We start from the raw sequence: 18,331 nt of genomic DNA, 5'->3' as shown, positions 1-18,331 counted from the left end.
GTTGTGTTCAGTAAGTGTGGTACCGATTTGTATTTGTCCTTGCTGTGCAAGAGAGCAGACTGTCGCCCTTGCAGCCCAAACGGTTTCATTTGTGAAGGTCCCCGGCAGCCCATGGCTCCTCCCCTCCTCCCGCTTGAGTCTTGCTTTCACCCTCCACATGCTGCTATTGGTTGAAGGCCCAGTCACGGTGCTCAGGCCACTGGCTCAGACTCATCTGAAAGGTCACTGGCAACGGGCCTCCCAGAATCCCCTGGATGGGTACATGGCCCGGGCCCAAGGTTCAGACAGGTGCATTCTGGAGAGAGTGAAAGAGGAGGTGAGTGCCCATGAGGCCTGAGAAGATCCGGGAGATGAGGCGAGGGTCATTTAGAGGGAGGGGACAGTAAGACTTCTCAGCCAAACCAGGACGTGTTGAGAGTGAAGGGAAAGTGACCACTCCTGACGTGGGAACAACAGCATAACCCAGGGCTGACTGTCCCAGGCAAACCGGGATTTACACTCACCTTACAACATCATCTGGGACCACATGTCTACCCTAAAGTCAGCACCAAGAGTCTCTAAGAAACGGGACCCCCAGCATCAGAAATGAGGACCTAATTAGGGACTATGGCTGTTTGGTTTCTAAATGGATGCAGCGAAGGGAAAGTATGGCCTCATTGTCCAGGGAACGTGCAATTTCATGGGGTAACAGGAGGTGCACGTGCACCTCAATGCTAATACCCCACCTTGCCAACGAAGCAGAGACCAGACAAGACCGGATACAGCCCAGAGACCCAGGAGAGGGCAGATGTAAACAGATCTGTAGGAATGTAATTACCAGGATTTCACCGATTTGAGATGAGGCAAATTTCAATCAGCAGAGATCTCAGGGGAAGGCATTCCAGGAGAGGGAACTGGCTGGGGTACATACGGAAGCAGATACGAGAGTTCTCAACGGTTGTTGCTGAGCTTTTCCCAAATGTCAAGGCGGGCTCCGGGCACCTTATAATCTGTGGAATAATCCAGTCACCAACAGCCATGCAAATTCCTACGTCCAGCAGCCCTACAAAATAACAGTTAGATGCCCCCACTCACAGAGATGGGGAAGACATTCCCCCAAGAGCCCAGGGCCAGGTGTACTGACAGCTAATGTCTCTGCTCACCGGGAGCTGTGGTTTCAGACGGGCGGGACAGCCGAGCGTCTGCCCCCCGGAAAGGCAGTGGGGACCTGCAATGTCTATAGGTCATTTGAAAACAATAACAAAGCTGACCGGAAGGTGTCTTGCTTGTCATTGTCCCCTGGCCCATCGATTCCATCCAGTGGCACAGATGAAATACTCCTCCTTGAAGAAGGTCCTTTGTTCTAAACAATCGCTGTGGTTATAATTGCGTTTTAATGATACGTCTACGAAACGTCACGTTTTCATTGCTCGCCTGGTTCATAAACGTCCTATTCTGCACCTCGGTTAATTCAGAAAACTCTCAGTTCTGTAGTTGGGCCCCTGATTCACACACACTTGGCTACATGTGTTTGTTCTGTTTCTCGTGGTTTGCAGTCCTTCCGGAGGCTAACCAGCTGGTCCTCGCCAATCACCCAGGACGTTTCTGCTTTTGACACCGAACGTCCCTGGCTTTGAGCTCAGCCCAGGAACAACTCATGTCTCCAACTCCCATGACAGATATGAAATAAACAACAATGTCACAAGGTTGGGAATGCAAAAGAACAGAGCTTGAATTATTTCAATTTTGTCCTTCCATATGTAGTTTCGATACAGAAAGTGTAAGCAGTGGGGATGCTAACTGTAAGATGTGGTATTTGTATTTGGTGGGTACGGATTTTTGTTCATACACGGAACATTTAATTTAATTTGAATAATATCCGTAGAATTGAAGTTTCTTCTTTTAAAACGATTTTTTGGTTGTTTTAAACCTAAAGAACAAATCAAGAAAGTGATCGTTGCTGCTGGTTTTTACAGAAGTTACTAACAGAAAACAGTTTTGTTGTATTGAGGCAGAGGACGTTAAAAAGGTTTCCGTTGCAGGTGTCAGTTTCAGTAGATTGTAAATTATCTTATTTAATCTCCATGGCAACCCCAAGAGGTGGTTTCTATTATTTCCCCCATTTAGAGATGAGAAGACTGAGATTCAGGGAAAGGAGCTGACTTGTCCGGGAGGTCTGGGACTCAGATCCAAGCACTCTGTCCCCAGAGCTCACTCTCTCAATCCTGTGTTAGGAAATATTTAACCCCAAAGCTGGGCTCTTCCAGAGAGAGCTGCTCACAGGGGTATGCAGGCCCAGCTCAGAATTTTTTTTTTTTTTTAAGATTTATTTATTTTAGGGAGGGAGAGAGAGGGAGGGAGAGAAAGGGAGAGAGAGCATGCGCGTCAGTGGGGGGAAGGGCAGAGGGAGAGGGAAAGAGAATCCTCAAGCAGACTCCCTGCTGAGCCCAGGGCCTGACACGGAGCTCGATCTCGCAACCCTGAGATCATGACCTGAGCCGAAACCAAGAATCAGACACTTAACCGCCCAGGCACCCCGCTCAGAAGTTTTGGTAAGAATATTATGGCTGCTTCTTTCAGTTTTATATGGCTATGTAACAAATTAGCCCAAGCTTTAGTGGGGTAAAACAACCATCTATTACACGTGCAGATTTAGTGGGTCATGGACAGTGGGGCCAGGTTTGTCTCTGCTCCATGACGTCTGGGTCTTCAGCGGAGAAGATTTGGTGGCCGAGTGACTCCCCGGCTTGGGGCTGGATTGTATGTGTTGGTGCTGGCCATCTGCTCCCTGCACGGGGCTCTTTACCTGGCTTGGGGTTCCCCCAGCATGGTGGCCTCAGGGCAGCCTCCTATCTTACAAGGTGACCCAAGGGCTCCAAAGGCCAGCGTCCCAGCTCGCAAGGTGGAAGCTGCCTCGCCTTTGCCACATTCTGTTGGTTTAAACAAGCCACAAGGCAGCCCAGATTCCACTTAATGTCTTGGCGGGGGGGTGGGGGGTGGGGGGGTGGAGTTGACATATTGGAGCAGCTGCCTTTGTAAAACCCAATCTGTGTCACTTCTCTTTTTTCTCATCCAGCTGGTTCTGACTCTTCCAGGCTGCTCAGCTCCCAGCTGGGCTCTTCCTGGGACTTCTGGCCTCCTGCAGACCCAGGTCCTTCAGGTGGTCCCAACCCAGACGGCATTTTCAGGTGCACCCTGGGGAAGACAGCAGGTAAGAGAAGCATTTCTAGTGCTAGTGGGTGAATAGAAATTAGTTTAAGTCAACCAGGGACGTCCCACCCTCCTTCCTAGAGACTGAGAAGGCAAGAGGATGTGATCCATTCCATTTACTAAGACAGGAAGGGATGTATGTTGGGGACAGTTAGTTCTTGCGTGAAGAGAGATGGAGGAAGAGATGCTCTCTACCTCTTTCCACGAGCCTTTGCTTTATAAACTGTGTCTGATGCTGACAGCCAGGCCAGGCAGCTGCAACCATGAAGGGAGCTCCCTCCACCCTGGGCATGGAAGTGAGAAAGATGAACAGGACCTGGGTCTTTAGTATTGTTTGTGAGTTTCTCAATGAATGAAACTGGAGCCTCCCTTCCTTGACACTTCTTGCTATGTGAGATGATTAGTTTTCCCTGCTGCTCAAGCCAGTGGGAAACGTAATACTGTGCTTACTGGAACTCTTCTTGGGAAGTGTCCTCCAAGTTAGCGGGAAGAAGATTTTGACAAGCCTTTGGAAAGAGAGCTGTGCCTGTCATTAGCCTGCTTGATCTCATGCCTACCCCCCCCACCCCCCAGGGCCGGGCTGTTTTTCGGGTGGACGGAGATGGGGGCTGAGTCCTGAACATCACTTGCCAGCTCTCTTGCCAACAGGGTCCAACTGGGGAGCCCCAGTAAGAGAGTGGAGGATGGGAGAAGCTGGGTCCTTCTCCTCCTGTCTCTGCTTTGAGCAATATCCCTGGTATTGGCTGCTTCCCTTCGGTGGTTCCAGCGCCCTCTGGTCGGTGCCTCTCTGTGGTTCCAGGTCCCACTGGGCAGCCCCCCAGTGGCCACAGCTCTGCTGGGGGCCCTTCCTCCCTTTTATGCCCAGCCTATGGGTGGTAGCAGCTTTCTGCAGCAGTTAGATACTCTGTTATCTCTGTAACTAGTTCCCATGTTAAATTCACCCCACTGAACTGCGGGCTGGAGCCCAGAATGATATAGGGCATGGCGTGCTGAAGGGGAATGTTCAATACCTGCTAACCCCTCCTCCCACCCTTTGAGATGACTGGGTCCTGTTGTCAGCAAGGATTTGGTTGGGCTGATGGGAAATGTAGATTGAGATCTGTCTGCACAATCACAGTGGCCCCTGAGGGTCAGAGGCTGTCCCCAGAGTGGGTCCTGTCATATAGCCTTTAGTTCTTTTGCCAAGTGAAGCTAGGTACATAATGGTTACCTCTCTCCATGCCTTTAACTTGAGTGCCCTTGGCCCCTCCCCAGCTCAGCCCAGCCGGAGGAGATTTTCTCTCTGTTTCTAATACCCAGAGCCAGCTCACGCCTTTGTCCTTGGGCCCCCATGCTGGGCTGAGCCACTGTCCTGGTGACCAGACATACATAGCACACGCCTGGGACGGCGTGCTCCTTGAGGACAGGGGCCTCCTTGGCCCATCTCCTCCTTGGCAGCTAGAGGGGGCCTGGCCTAGAATAAGGGCTCACAGGTTGAAGGGGGACTGGTGGGGCCCCACCTCTGGGAAACCCCAGAGCCTGCAAGAGTTCTTCCTCGCATGGCAGGGATCAGCATGTGGAGGGCCTGGCACAACGCAGGCCTTCTGGAAAGGGTGTGCTCTGCCTGGGGTTGGTATGAGCTCCACATTCCTGCCAAGTCAGACCCAAGACTGAAGGGCCAACAGTATCGTGCTGGGCTGAGCCTCGGGCGCCCCGGGCATAAGGCAACGTGTGTCTGGGCTCATCAGGGTGGGGCTCCAGCAAGAAGTGGGGCAGTGGCAAAACCCAGCACAGGTGCTGCCACAGGTGAGGTCAGAGGCAGTCACCAGGAGCCTAGGAGAAAATCGAACAGAAGAGGCAGTAGGTCAGAAGGTCGGGCCCTTGGCAGATGTGCCAAGATGCCCCAGCACCCAGCGCAGAGCAGCAGCCCCAGGATCCTCCGTTGTCCAGCACACCAACTGCATGTAGGAGACGCTCAAGATGAACATGGATTGAATGAATGAATGACCGAAGGAAGAATATTCAGCATCTTTTCTCCCTCTGATTTTAGACGGCACGTAGGGAGAAATTCCCATGAGCTAATCAGCCGCGTAACCACAAGTCACAGATTTCTCAGGGCAGCCCTCGCTCCAAGCTAACAATGTTGAGTGACTTTCGTGTGCCAGGTACTGGGCTAGCAACTGGATGTGTGAAGGTAAGTAAATTGTGGTCCTGACTTCAAAGGGAGTAGGAAGAGATAGGGGCCAAGACCCAATGCGCCCATCCTGCGTGAGGCGCGCTGGGATGACAGGTGGGCAGGCTTTGCAGAACAAAGGGGTTTAGGAGGGCTGGCACACAGCCCGGTGCAGGAGAAGAGACGGGGAAAGGGAGTGGGACAGACCTCAGAGGGTCCTGGGTGCCCGGCTAGGCGCCCCGACTTCACCCTCTGGGCCCCAGGCCACTAGTGAAGAGTTGTAGATAAACAAGTAAAGCGGTCAGATCTGAAAACCTTTGTCCTGCTGTCGGCCCCCGTGGGGCAGGTGGCATATCTGAATGCCGGCTCAGCACACAACGTCCTGGGACTCTGTCTTCAGGCTGGTCAGAAGGCAGGCTGTGGGAAGCAAAATATTGCTCAAACCAATTTGCCAGTCAAATGAACTCCGGCTCTTCACATCTGGACAGAAGCCATCTTTTCTCTGCAATGTACCGTGTGGCCAGTGACCTGCCGCAGGGTGCTGCTGGGCTCCAGGAGGTCCTGGCCCCCTTCCCGCCAGAAGGCCTCTGTGCCAGCAACTTGCCAGGGAGCCCCACCAGGGCGGGGGCGAGGTGGGGCAGTGAGACAACACTTTATAAAGCAGACGTCCTGGCACTTCCACTTACACATGGGTGTCTTTGGCTTCCCACAGACACATTTAGGGGTGCCCCTCTTCTGTGATGACACCTGTGTTGCTCAGAGCAAGGAGGGCCTCCCGGAAGCTCGCTGTGCACGGGGCACGTCATTTGGACATGGGTGAAGGTAGCACACTTTCCACCTTGGAGGGTGGATCGGATTTTTGGAAACATGTCAGGCGATTCCAGGGCAAGGCTAGTGAGTGGTGAGTGACTGAGCTTCAGAACACATGGTCAAACATCCACAGGTGACTAGAGTGTCCCATGACTGCTTCCCAGGTGTCCTGAGTTAGGGAAACTTGTGGGACGGGCCCTAAACTCTCCCAGGTCCTCATGTAACTGGATGTCACGAGAGCCTCACTCCGAAGTCGACTCTTGTGTTTCTGGGAGGATATTTGGTGCTGCAGCAGATGACCTTGGACATGTGGACAGAACACAAACCCATTTTCCAGGAGGTTCTCAATGTCCAATATTCCAACATCGACTGCATGGATACATAAATGTTCGCCAAGTGTTGTCTTTTATGTTCTTTAATTATTTCCAGTAAAGGGGACTCCTTAAATTTGTATTCGCTATATATACCTTTATAAGCCCTTCCATGTTAGTCAGTAAATGAAGAGAAAACACCCCCTTCTTCAGACATGTCCTCATTCTTTGGTTCAAAAACCGTATACAGCGGATTTATACTTGAGCCTCGTTGTAAAAGAAGTTCGAGGTTTGAACATCAGAGTGCAAGAGCTTTGCATATTTACGTACGCCGATCCAGCCAGAGAGCATTTTACACGAGGAGCCAGAGACCCAGTGAAGGGAAGGGTTCCAGAATGAGCTCAGTGGTGAGGGTAGCTAACAAATGGGAATTGGTCCTGGAGCTTAGGTGGCATAACTAAGGATACACATCCAACATGGTTTTTGGTGTATTTCTTTGCTGCCATTACAGCTTCTGCACCAAACACAAAAAAACCTCACCTTCACGTTAGTGTAACTTTTAGGTGTTGGCCACCACGTAGTTGACAAGGATCTGTTGCTTTTCTCCAAGGAAAGAAAGAGTCTGGGAGACAACAGAGTCTACTGAAAATATGCAGAAAGACATTAACGCCACGCGTATGAATAAGGCCTGGTTTAGTCATCACCGATTTATCTTCTCAAATCCAGGTTAGTGGCTGGGTTTAATGACTCAGGCCCTGCTAACTCCCAGACCCAAGGCCAAGGGCCTCTCCAAAAGTTTGCCTGCAGCCAGCCGGGCCAGCGCTCAAGGAAGCAGCTCCGCCTCCTTCCCTTGCTTCTGTTTCCCTATCTGGGTCAGATGGATCACCTGGGCAAGACGTGGCCTCCCCAGAGGAAAGTACGGCATGTGGGCAGGAGTTTGCATGCCTGGCGTGGGCTAGCAGGAGCGGCAGCACCTACGGGCAACCCGGGTGTGAGTGGTATATATGTACAGCACGGGGACCCACCACCCGGCTTCCTCAGTCAAGACCTTGCCTCTCATTTCAATTAAGACCTCTAAATCTAAAATATAATCACACAGCTGAGCTGGAACAGGACCCTGGATCTGGCCCAAAACGTTCCCTTAATGGCTGGAGACACAGAGGCTCAGAGAGTCAGGGAGGCGGCCAGGTCACACTCCCACAGTGGCAAGCTGCAGGCAAGACAGGGCTGACTGTCCTCCCTCCAGGCCGGGCCACTACCAGGACCCCATGTGCAGAGATATCCGGTCCCCGCTGCCTGCAGGAGGCTGCAGAGCGGGGACGATGTTTGCCTGGCAATGACTGGCTGATTGACATGCCAAGGAGAGCTGGGGGTGTGGACACTTCCCCACTTGGCCGTGGCACTGGACACGGAAGACTTCTGGAATGTGAGGAAAAGTCTGTAATTGGGACAAAATGTTTCTTCACAGAGGGGGGACAAATACCAGGGTGCTTACCATGATTCTAAAGCTGTCTCATTTAGTGTCTGGGTTGTCGTGTTTACTCTTGGGTTGTTAATCTCATCCTTCGGTAGGAATTAAGCTTGTTAGGGTGGAGATAACTTCCCTACTCCCTTCCCTAGTCCAGTGATGTCTGGCACCCACCCAGTGGCTGCTCAAGGACTATGTAAAAATAAAGTTGAGCAAGATGTGCCCCAGGCCTAGGGGACAGTACTAGGGAAGTTTCTCAAAACCTCACAGGGCTTTGCCGCTGTAAAGATCCTTATGTCATCTAGTCAAAACTCCTCCAAGGCCCAGAGAAGGGAGGTAATTGACCCAAGCTCACACAGCAAGTCCCCACCAGGGACCCCGGTAGAGCACGGAGCTCCTCCAAGGTCCCTCTGCACCAACCACGACTTGCCTGGGCTAGCTTTACACGTTCTTTAAATCCTCACCAGGGACCCTCAGGTGGGCCGCACCCCACACTCTAGGGTGGGATGTGATTGTTGCATTTTGTCTTCAAGGGAAAGAATGGTAAAATGAAAGAACAAAGAAGTGCCCCACGTTCCTTCTCCCCTTCCTGGGGCCCACACCCCAGAGGCACAGTCCTCCACCAGAGGCTGCACGCTCCTAGGGATAACAGATTTCCTAAGGCTTTTGCCTTTATGGATTCATTGTGCAGACTCAGTTGCTGTGCTGGGACTTACAGGGCTCCCTCAAAGCGAGGCAATCGCATCCGCCCTTAGAGATGTCTAGTCACTGACGAGTTGCCAGTCTACTGTGGTAAAGGGCAGTGGAGGAGCTCGGTGGCCTGTGGCCCCTCTACCTCCTTCCCCTAAGGCCCTTAGACAAGCCTCTGGCTTAATACGGCACGTGTGCCTTCGGGTGGCCGTCGCTGCCAGCCATCTAGAAGGAACACACCTGGATACGTCTATTGGCGCAGTGGCTCGGAAGCGGCGGGAAGCGGTGCCAACTTGCCAGGTGACCCTCGACACGCACCTTGCCCCTGTCTACGTCTGCGCCCTGTTCTTGGGGTGAGGCCAGAATCGTTCCAGGTCCCTCCCTCCGGGCTGGAGGCGCCTGGCAGGAACGGCCAGAGTCCACCCGCGGGGGAGGGGGTCCACGTGGCCCGCTTGTGCCCACGATCTCCTTTCTCTGCCCTACGACACGAGGCATTTAAAGCCAAGTAGAAGAACAGTTAATGCCCAGAGCGGACGCTGAAATTCGGCTTCTGCGGCGCCCGCTCCTGCCCCAAGGTTGATGTCCCGGAGAGCGGCGGGCACGGGAGGGCCCTGGACCTGTGGCGTCGTGCGCGTGCGCGTGCGCGGGCCCGCCGCAGGGCCGGGAAGGGCGCGAGGCCGCCGGGGTGCCCTGCGGCGTCGTGCGCGTGCGCGTGCGCGTGTCTGCCGCAGGGCCGGGAGGGGTGCGAGGCCGCTGGAGGCGTCCTGCGGCGTGGTGCGCGTGCGCGTGTCTGCCGCAGGGCCGGGAGGGGCGCGAGGCCGGGGGCGGGCCGGGTGGCGCTCGGAGCCGCTGACGTTGAAGGGCCCGGCGCCCCCCATCCTCCGTCCGGCCGCGGGTTGGCCGCCGCCGCCGCGCTCCGCCCCCTTCCTCGGAGGACGCCCGGACGGAACCGATCGCGGCTGGTTTGAGCTGGTGCGTCTCCATGACGACACGCGCGGTGCTATAAGTAGCGGAGCGGCGGCTGGTCGGCTTTGTCAGTCCCCTCGGCCTCCGCCGCCGCCGCCCCTCTGCCAGAGCTCCGGCGCCACCTCGGGCCGGCGGTCCTCCGCGGGAGGGAGCGAGGCGGCGGGCGGCCGGCTGACGGGGGCGGCGGGGCGGCCGGCGGTCCTGCGCGCTCGGGGACGGCATCTCCATGGGGCTGGCCCGCGGCGCCCGTGCGCTCTAAGGTGAGAGGGGGCGCGTCCGGGCGGTTGGGAGGCGGGAGGAGGGACGGCCACGTGTCTCTGCGCGGCGGGCCGGAGGCCCGGGACTGACCCCGCGCCTGGAGCTGCGAGGGGCACGTGGTCGTCGCGCCATCGGGTCCCTGACCCTGGTGAGCGGCTACCCTCCGGGGCCTGAGTTCCCCCGTGAAGCGGGACTTCAGACCCCCCTGAGCCTGCGAGCGCCCGGCGGCCACCCTCGCCGCCGCCCGACCTGCCCCGGATCGTGCCGGCTTAGGGCTGGAGGGGACCGCGTCTCACCTCTTCCGAACCACGTCAGTGGGGATTCTGAGCCGGAAGCTGTTGGGAAGGCCCGTGGTTCTTTCAACCGCTATTCTTTTTTAAAACCCATGTGGCAAGCCCGGCAGCAGGTGCAGGGAGACGTATGAGCGAGCCCGTGCAGGTGTCGGGCCCCCATCGCTCAGCTCACTTTTATTAGGATGCCTCGTTGTCCTGGAATTTTGTTTCTCTTAGTTTTCGTGTGCAGAGGAAATGACCCGATGTAGAAATTCGCCGGAGTTGCGAGAGCTAAGATACGAGATAGCCTTGTAGTAACTATGGTAATACATTCTCCATTAGCTGTGCCTTAGAATTGTCTGTGTAAGGAGTCTTTGAATGACTTAAGAGATTTAAGAAAGGCCTAGAATATTGAGATCCTAGTTCGGGCGAACGGACTTACACGTAGGAGGCAGCGCTTAAGGTTTTCCAAAAAAGCTGATTGTGGTTGTTTGAGAATCCCAAATAATTGGTAAGTGTGGGGAGCAGAACCTCTTAGAAATATCTGGGGAGGACAAAGAATGTGTTGACTTTATTTAAAGCTAAAATTGGGCATAATTTAGTTGACTTGTGAAATTTTTTCTCAGTTTGTTTAAATTGGTCTCTGTCTCTTGTATAATACTTTCCAGTTGGCAGGAGAGAATTTCATAGCAGAAAAGTGCTATCTTGTGCTCATTAACCCATCGTTTTAAGTAACTTAGCTATACAGAACACTAAAAGGTGAAGTTTCTCTATATTGTAAGTTATTAAAGTAGAGCTTTAAAAGATACTTAATAGTAACATGTTTCAAAGTAATAACCTCCCAAGTTTAAGCTTGAACACTGCCCAAAAGCTTTTTAACAAGACCCTAACTAGCCCAGTCGGTCACTGCGTGAACCTGAGTTAAGTGTTAATTTTATATGGCCAAAATGGGCTTGCTGTCCCCTTAGTCTCTTGACTTCCCCTAGAGGTGGTTTCGGCAGTGTAGGAGGTTGACAATGGAAAGTCTCGTTAGATCAAGTCTTGAAACAAGTTCTACCAGGGGCTCCTGGCTGGCTCACTAGGTAGAGCGTGCGACTCTTGATCATGGGGTTGTAAGTTCAAGCCCCACGTTGGGTGTAGAGATTTAAAAAAAATAAATAAAACCTTAAGAAAGGAAAAAAAAACCACACAACAACAACAAAGGACAAATTCTGTGATGCATGGGTTTGGATTTATGGCAGGCTCGTCTCCCTGGGCCTCTCATAGTGTCCCATGCCAGAGCAAACCGTGGCCCCGAACCATTGCCTGGCCTCTGTCATAGGCTGCAGGTACTGAAGCGGGTCGCACAGTGAAAACAAGAAAGTCCTGCCTAGCAGAAGTTAAATAGGTTAAAATCAATAATTTTAAGATAGCTCATTTACCAGTGTCAGATTTCGTAAAGACCAAGGACAGTGGCTCTGAGTGTTATGAGCTTTATTTTTGCTTATTCATAATTCATATTTGCTTCCTTACTTTTGTTGTTCTTAAAGTTAGCCAAAAACTGTTGCCATATGATTACTGTTCATAGCTAAGCAAGGATGAGGGTGCCTGTAAGGGCAGATGAGATTTGCAGAATCACTGACTTGATGACAGCCAACACTGGTTTAAGAATGCTGATTTCTGCGCACATATAGCAACTGTAGTACAACGTGCTGATATGAAGATTGCTCTCTGTAAAGATACATGCCTGTCATGAAAATAAACTAGCATAAAACTTAGCTCATAAAATTCCTAGGAAACTTAAGAGCACTCAATAAGTGTAGCCTTAGACATTTCCACGATGCCTTTTAGTTGTTAAAAATTCTGTGTAAGGCTTAGTGAGAACGGAAGGTGGATGTTTATAAGGCGCCTTTCAATAATTACTGAAATGCTGTTTTAAGCTTCTAAAGAAATGAAACTGACCGTTACAAAAGTTTTTCCGTTTTAATGAAGTGATTCTGAAACCTGCTTTCTGTAGGTTTTTTAGCATGAATATTTGAAGTGCTTATTTTGAGGTATATAGTAGTACGTACAGAATTTTAGTGTGTTGCTTTGAGAAAGTCTAGTGTTGAATCTACAGTGTCCTTGGATTGCATAGAGGTTTATGGAGTCCTGTGACTTACACTTGGAATAATGGGATTCCCAAATCCAGTGAGTGAGCCATCTACAGAGAGTACTTGAACAGCACTGCTTCCTGTGTGCTCACAGTCAGTGCCTGATCTTTCCATTTGATGTATTCCTAAGGTGGACTAGCAAATTCTGTTTTATCAGAACATTTCCACTGCTGCACCTGAGGGCACACGCATCTTCAGCGGGACTTGGAATTCCAGAGAATTGCCTTTGTGAGAAACTGGCAATAATTTGTTTAACTTCCATCTCTTAGTTTTCCATGTAAGTATTCACGGTTGTTGCAGATTGTTATTAAGAATTACTGAGTATTGGGGCTCCTGGGTGGCTCAGACATTTAAGCGCTGCCTTAGGTCATCCAGGATCTAGCCCCACATCTGACTCCCTGCTGAGCAGGGAGTCTGCTTTTCCCTTTCCCCTTGCCCCTTCCCCCCTGCCCCGCACTGTCTTTCTCAAATAAATAAGTAAATAAAATCTTAAAAAAAAAAAAAAAGGAAGAATTACTGAGTATTGCTACCACGTCTGAGTAAATTTCTCCACCCTATTTGCAGTTTGTTACGTTTTGGAGGAACTTCAAGAAACCATGAACAACTTTAGTAATGCAGATTTAGACTGCCATTTCCTCGATGAAGGCTTTACTGCCAAGGATATTCTGGACCAAAAAATTAATGAAGTTTCGTCTTCTGTAAGTATCTTAAGTCGGTGCTGACAGTACGGTTTTGAGAATGCTGGGCACGTCAGTGAGAGACCTCAGTGTGGTCTCAAGGAAATGGAGTGGGACTCCCCTGTCCTGTCAGGGAATTCAGAATTTACTGGCTGCACATCACTCAGTGATAATAGTGATGTTCGTGTCGGTGGCCAGGGTAAAGAGCAGAGGGTTCGTTGATGGGCAGGAGAGGGGAGGCTACCTGTGGGATGTGTGAGGAGGCTGCTGATGAGTTCCCTGCAACCACTCCTGCTGTAGGATGATAAGGACGCCTTCTATGTCGCCGACCTGGGAGACATTTTAAAGAAACATCTGAGATGGTTAAAAGCTCTTCCTCGGGTCACCCCCTTTTATGCAGTCAAATGCAATGATAGCAGAACCGTAGTGAAGACCCTTGCTACCATTGGGACAGGATTTGACTGTGCCAGCAAGGTAAGCAAAAGCAGCAGGACTCAAAAATGGTGATCTCAAAGGGCCCTGGTGCTCCCAACAGGGCACATCAAAGTTGTGTTTCTTGGGCAATATATAGTAATGCAAGTGGGGGGACTGAACTCCCGTGTTTTCCTGTTTCTTTCATTGATTAGCTTCCTGTACGTAATGTACCCTCTCAATGTTTTTCAGACCGAGATACAGTTGGTACAAAGTCTTGGGGTGTCTCCAGAGAGGATTATCTATGCAAATCCTTGTAAACAGGTGTCTCAGATTAAGTACGCTGCCAATAACGGAGTCCAGATGATGACTTTTGATAGTGAAGTTGAATTGATGAAAGTTGCCAGGGCACATCCAAAGGCAAAGTGAGTGACTCCTCAGGCATTTGCGGGCAGGGCAGGGTCACATACAGGATCTGCACACTGTCAAATTCACGTTCGCAGTTTTGAGATTTCTGTACTTTGGTAAAGGATAAAAGTCTGCTGGGTCAGAGCCAAAGTAGAAAATCTTAAATCCTCTTGATGAATAAAGCTGTAGGAGACTCTTGGAGACTCTTGGGGTGCCTGGGTGGCTCACCTGGTTAAGCGTCTGCCTTTGGATCGGGTCATGATCCCGGGGTCCTGGGATCGAGCTCCACATTGGGCTCCCTGCTTGGAGAGGGGAGTCTTCTTCTCCCTTTCCCTCTGTTCTCTCTCTCGTTCTCTCTCAAGTAAATAAAAATCCTTAAAAAAAAAAAAAAAACCAACCACTTAATGAGACTCAAATCACAGGGTATCAGAGCCACAGATGCTTTTAACCATGGCTCTAAGTGGTCTTCTGTCATGGGAAATGTGATACAATTTTTCTGCTTCTAGGTTGGTTTTGCGGATTGCCACCGATGATTCCAAAGCAGTCTGTCGCCTCAGTGTTAAATTTGGTGCCACACTCAAAATCAGCAGGCTTCTTTTGGAACGGGCGAGAGAGCTAAATATTGATGTCATTGGTGTCAGGTGAGATGTTCTTGGTGGTGGCATGGAGGCTGAGATACTAGACAATGCACGTTTTACAGGTTTTTCTCCCACTGTAAATAGGAATTTTCAGAAATAGCATATTCTCCTTTCTTTGCCCCAGCTTCCACGTGGGAAGTGGCTGCACGGATCCTGAGACCTTTGTGCAAGCCATCTCTGATGCCCGCTGTGTCTTTGACATGGGAGTGAGTATATGTAAACCCAATTCCGGGGTGGGGGGGCTAGGGAGCAGGGCTGACAGTAACTAGAGTCAGTTCTAGAATTAACCTTCTGCAGAAGTCATCCCATATTCCAGAGGCTTAAATCCATCTGCTGCATACATTTTTATGACTTGTTATCAATCTGGCTACTCGATTGACTTGACTTTCTTGACTCTAGGCTGAGGTTGGTTTCAACATGTATCTGCTTGATATCGGTGGTGGCTTTCCTGGATCTGAGGATGTAAAGCTTAAATTTGAAGAGGTAATTTATAACAAAAATGTTCATAGCTATTTTAGCAAGTTCCATTTTCGTGTATTTCAGAACTTAAATGTTTTTAAGTAATAACAAAAGAAATTGTACAAACATAAAAATGCCTTAGTATGGTATTTTCAGTGAGTTCTGTGCTATTTAAAATTGTATTTAATGGGCTTTGGTTTTCTAAACCACAGTGAGTCAATTTCCCCCCAAATCGTGGGAAATAGTTGATTACTTTAGGAAAGAGCATGTGGACTTCGGTACATCATTACCCCAAATGGGGTTTTCTAAAATTTGTACTTTCCTTTGAACATTTTAACTGTCTTAGTCACTTAGGAAGTTAAAGTGGACATCTTATTAAGTGGACCATTATGCAGTGGTTGAGTTTGTGAAATAGATCCACCTTCTTATTAAAATTTTGTGAGATAGGCAGAATAGAGTTTTATTCTGTTAGCGTGTATTTGATAGCTTAAAATATTTAGGCCCCTTGATACCTCAGTAAGCAGTAATACATTTATAGTATTGTTTGAGAGAATCCTACCCATAACATTTTATAAAGGATAGGGGGGTATCCAGAGGGATATCCAAATGAAAACACAGGGATATGCAGGCTGGTTTTTAGGGAGACGCCAGTTGGTTGGTTTTTGTTTGCTGCTGTCGCCCGGTAGTGCACCTGACGCCTGCACTCACGTTTGTTATAGCCTGTCACTGGTTCTCACTCTGCCATGAGTTCCCCTTGATGACTGTCCTTGTCTGTCCCTTGTAGATCACCAGTGTGATCAACCCAGCCCTGGACAAGTACTTCCCGGCCGACTCGGGGGTGCGAATCATAGCGGAGCCCGGCAGATACTACGTTGCCTCAGCCTTCACGCTCGCTGTGAACATCATTGCCAAAAAACTCGTATTAAAGGAACAGACAGGTTCTGATGGTACGTATAAAGGTTGAATCACGCAAACAATGAATCCTGGAACACTGTATCAAAAACTAATGATGTATGGTGATTAACATAACATAATAAAATTAAAAAATAAAAAGGACGAATCATTGCACGCGTAGCTGTATGTTGGTACAGAAAGTGGTAATTGAGACTTCTGTGCCTTTCCAGATGAAGATGAGTCGAGTGAACAAACCTTTATGTATTACGTGAACGATGGAGTGTATGGATCGTTTAATTGCATCCTCTATGATCATGCCCACGTGAAGCCCCTCCTGCAGAAGGTACCTTCTGAACGTAGTATATACAGCAGTGAGGATGTGTGGTCATAACCAGGGTAACTGGTTACGTTTTTCTCTCAAATGTAGAGACCCAAACCAGATGAGAAGTACTATTCAACCAGCATATGGGGACCAACATGTGACGGCCTGGATCGCATTGTCGAGCGCTGCGACTTGCCCGAGATGCACGTGGGCGATTGGATGGTCTTTGAAAACATGGGTGCTTACACGGTTGCTGCTGCTTCTACTTTCAATGGGTTCCAGAGGCCGACTATCTACTATGTGATGTCGGGGCCGACATGGTTAGTGACAACGACACGTGTTTATGGTTTGATAAGAGCAGGTTTCTTATGGGGTTTCTGCTGGCTCTTGTCTGGTTGAGTAAGAAATCGTCTTGTTTAGATTAGATGTAAATACTAACAAGGTTCTTAAAAATAGTTCGTTTTCTGCCTGTATTAGGAATATATGCATTCCTCGGGGCGCCTGGGGGCTCAGTCAGTTAAACGTCTGCCTTCGGCTCAGGTCATGGTCCCCGGGTCCTGGGGTTGAGCCCCACATTGGGCTCCCTGCTCGAAGGGAAGCCTGCTTCTCCCTCTCCCATTCCCCCTGCTTGTGTTCCTTCCCCTCTCTCGCTGTCTGTCTCTCTGTCAAATAAGTAAAATCTTAAAAAAAAAAAATATATATATATATATATATATATATATATAAATGCTTTAGGAAATTTGGAAAATACAAATGGAAAGAAAATTCTCTGGTGATACTGATCTGTATTTCTTTTCAGATTTTTATAAAGGTGTAACTATTTCAAAAAAAGCCTAGGGTATTTCTATATAAATAGAATATTGTAATGAGTGCACGTGACTTGTGCTTTCCCTGTTACTGAAAAGGTGCTCCTGAAGAAAGGCTTGCTTTAGAAATGCACTGAATTGCTTCCTGATGACGTAGTGGCCGGGGAAGTAAATAGGCTCATGAGTAAGTGACTCTCATGAAGCTGCCGAGTTCCGGGGACTCAGGGTTTCCGATTGTGCCCCTTCTGTCTCTCAGGCAACTGATGCAGCAGATCCAGAACCATGACTTCCCGGCCGAAGTGGCGGAGCAGGACGTCAGCACCCTGCCTGTGTCCTGTGCCTGGGAGAGCGGGCTGAAGCGCCCCCCGGCCACCTGTGCCTCCGCCAGCATCAACGTGTAGGTGCCACTCCTGTAGCTGTTACCTTCGAGTTTAGCTTGAATTGGGGGACTTGGGGGGACCGTTTAACTTAATTCTTGCTAGTTTTGAAATGTCTGTAAGTAGGGTTGGCACGGATGCAACAGTATGGAAGACTAGGAGATGGGGTCACTTATCTGTGTTCCTATGGAAACTATTTGAATATTTGTTTTATATGGATTTTTATTCAGTTTTCAAACATGCTATTAAGGCGTGCCCCCCTGCTGCTGAGCAAGCGTTTGTAGCTTGAACACTGGCAGGGCGGGCCGGAAGCTTAGTGTTGTGACCTGTTTTAAAAATAAAGTATCTTGAAATAATGAGGCATTGCGGAATTTTTACAGTGTGTCCATTCCAAACGGCTCACCTTGAATGTGTTTTATAAGTGGGAATTGATGTTTTGTCCCACCGGCTGAGAAAGTTGTCCCAGAGGACTTAGGAGTTGGTGGTTTTCAGTATTTTGAAAATCTGTTGAAATGCCATCTTCCTGTTCAGCATTTTTATTTCAAGTACATGAGTCTTGTATGAAGTTTGCTGTGGATCCTCCCAGAGAACAGTGGATTTAGCCCTCATGTAGGTAGAAGGAAAAGCGTGGGTGAGGCAGGCCGTCCCCTCTGCTGCTGACACGGCTCGGCCCACCCCGAATGTCCCCAGAAGTGGCTATGAAGGAGTGCCTAGAGCCCTTTGCTAACTGCCTTGTGTCAGGGCTGTGCCCGGGGAAGGCCCCAGAAGCCCCCCGAGCACTGCCTGCGGGACACATGTTCCCTTCCCACTTGTCGTCTTTCTGGGGACAAGTTGCAGAGCTGCAGGTTAGGAATGTGGTACAACGTTCGGCGGTCAGCTTACTTTAATAAATTCAACAATTATCCTGTGTTGTAGATCTCTACCTTCTTTGACCTTGACCACTGGCCTTTTATGTTCTTTTACTCAACTCGTACCCCTACTCCCCCCGAAAAGGACATCGGGCTCTCATACAGTGTAACCCCCAAGATGAGAGTGTCAAATCGTGCAGTAGCCGTACATGGGAAGGAAGGCCGTGTAAAAGCCAGACGTGG

General features: G+C 50.0%; 1 protein-coding gene, 1 long non-coding RNA gene and 1 other non-coding gene across 5 annotated transcripts; all 3 read left to right on the top strand.

Annotated features, from left to right (window-relative positions):
• Window positions 1–2,389: 2,389 nt before the first annotated feature.
• LOC113937736 lies at window positions 2,390–6,011 on the top strand. The gene is made up of 3 exons (XR_003524699.2): window positions 2,390–2,531; window positions 3,056–3,190; window positions 5,219–6,011. It is a non-coding gene; the product is annotated as an uncharacterized LOC113937736 (long non-coding RNA).
• Window positions 6,012–9,557: 3,546 nt separating this feature from the next.
• ODC1 (ornithine decarboxylase 1) lies at window positions 9,558–18,148 on the top strand. Of its 3 annotated transcripts, none has more exons than XM_027622519.1 (12): window positions 9,561–9,846; window positions 12,406–12,525; window positions 12,813–12,946; window positions 13,226–13,399; window positions 13,589–13,761; window positions 14,251–14,385; window positions 14,507–14,588; window positions 14,782–14,865; window positions 15,626–15,788; window positions 15,966–16,078; window positions 16,163–16,377; window positions 17,120–18,148. In XM_027622519.1, exons 3-12 carry the CDS (start codon window positions 12,845–12,847, stop codon window positions 17,262–17,264), a joined length of 1,386 nt encoding a protein of 461 aa, XP_027478320.1. In that variant the 5' UTR covers window positions 9,561–9,846; window positions 12,406–12,525; window positions 12,813–12,844; the 3' UTR covers window positions 17,265–18,148. The 3 variants fall into 3 exon arrangements, with proteins under 3 accessions (XP_027478321.1, XP_027478320.1, XP_027478319.1); XM_027622518.1 differs by having other exon boundaries at window positions 12,379–12,525; XM_027622520.1 differs by lacking the exon at window positions 13,226–13,399 and having other exon boundaries at window positions 9,558–9,846; window positions 12,379–12,525.
• Window positions 11,335–11,467, top strand: LOC113938822. The gene has a single exon (XR_003525021.1). It is a non-coding gene; the product is annotated as a small nucleolar RNA SNORA42/SNORA80 family (small nucleolar RNA).
• Window positions 18,149–18,331: the final 183 nt, after the last annotated feature.

The sequence above is a fragment of the Zalophus californianus genome, chromosome 8, assembly GCF_009762305.2.
Source record: "Zalophus californianus isolate mZalCal1 chromosome 8, mZalCal1.pri.v2, whole genome shotgun sequence".
NCBI lineage: Eukaryota > Metazoa > Chordata > Mammalia > Carnivora > Otariidae > Zalophus > Zalophus californianus.
The sequence above is the reverse complement of the archived record's forward strand: the minus strand, read 5'-3'. Positions and strand labels throughout refer to the sequence as shown.

Coding starts and splice junctions, on each gene's coding strand:
- ODC1 (XM_027622519.1), top strand. CDS start 12,845: ATGAACAACTTTAGTAATGCAGATTTAGACTGCCATTTCCTCGATGAA. Junction 15,789..15,965: donor GGAACAGACAGGTTCTGATG/GTACGTATAAAG, acceptor GTGCCTTTCCAG/ATGAAGATGAGTCGAGTGAA. Junction 16,079..16,162: donor TGAAGCCCCTCCTGCAGAAG/GTACCTTCTGAA, acceptor TCTCAAATGTAG/AGACCCAAACCAGATGAGAA.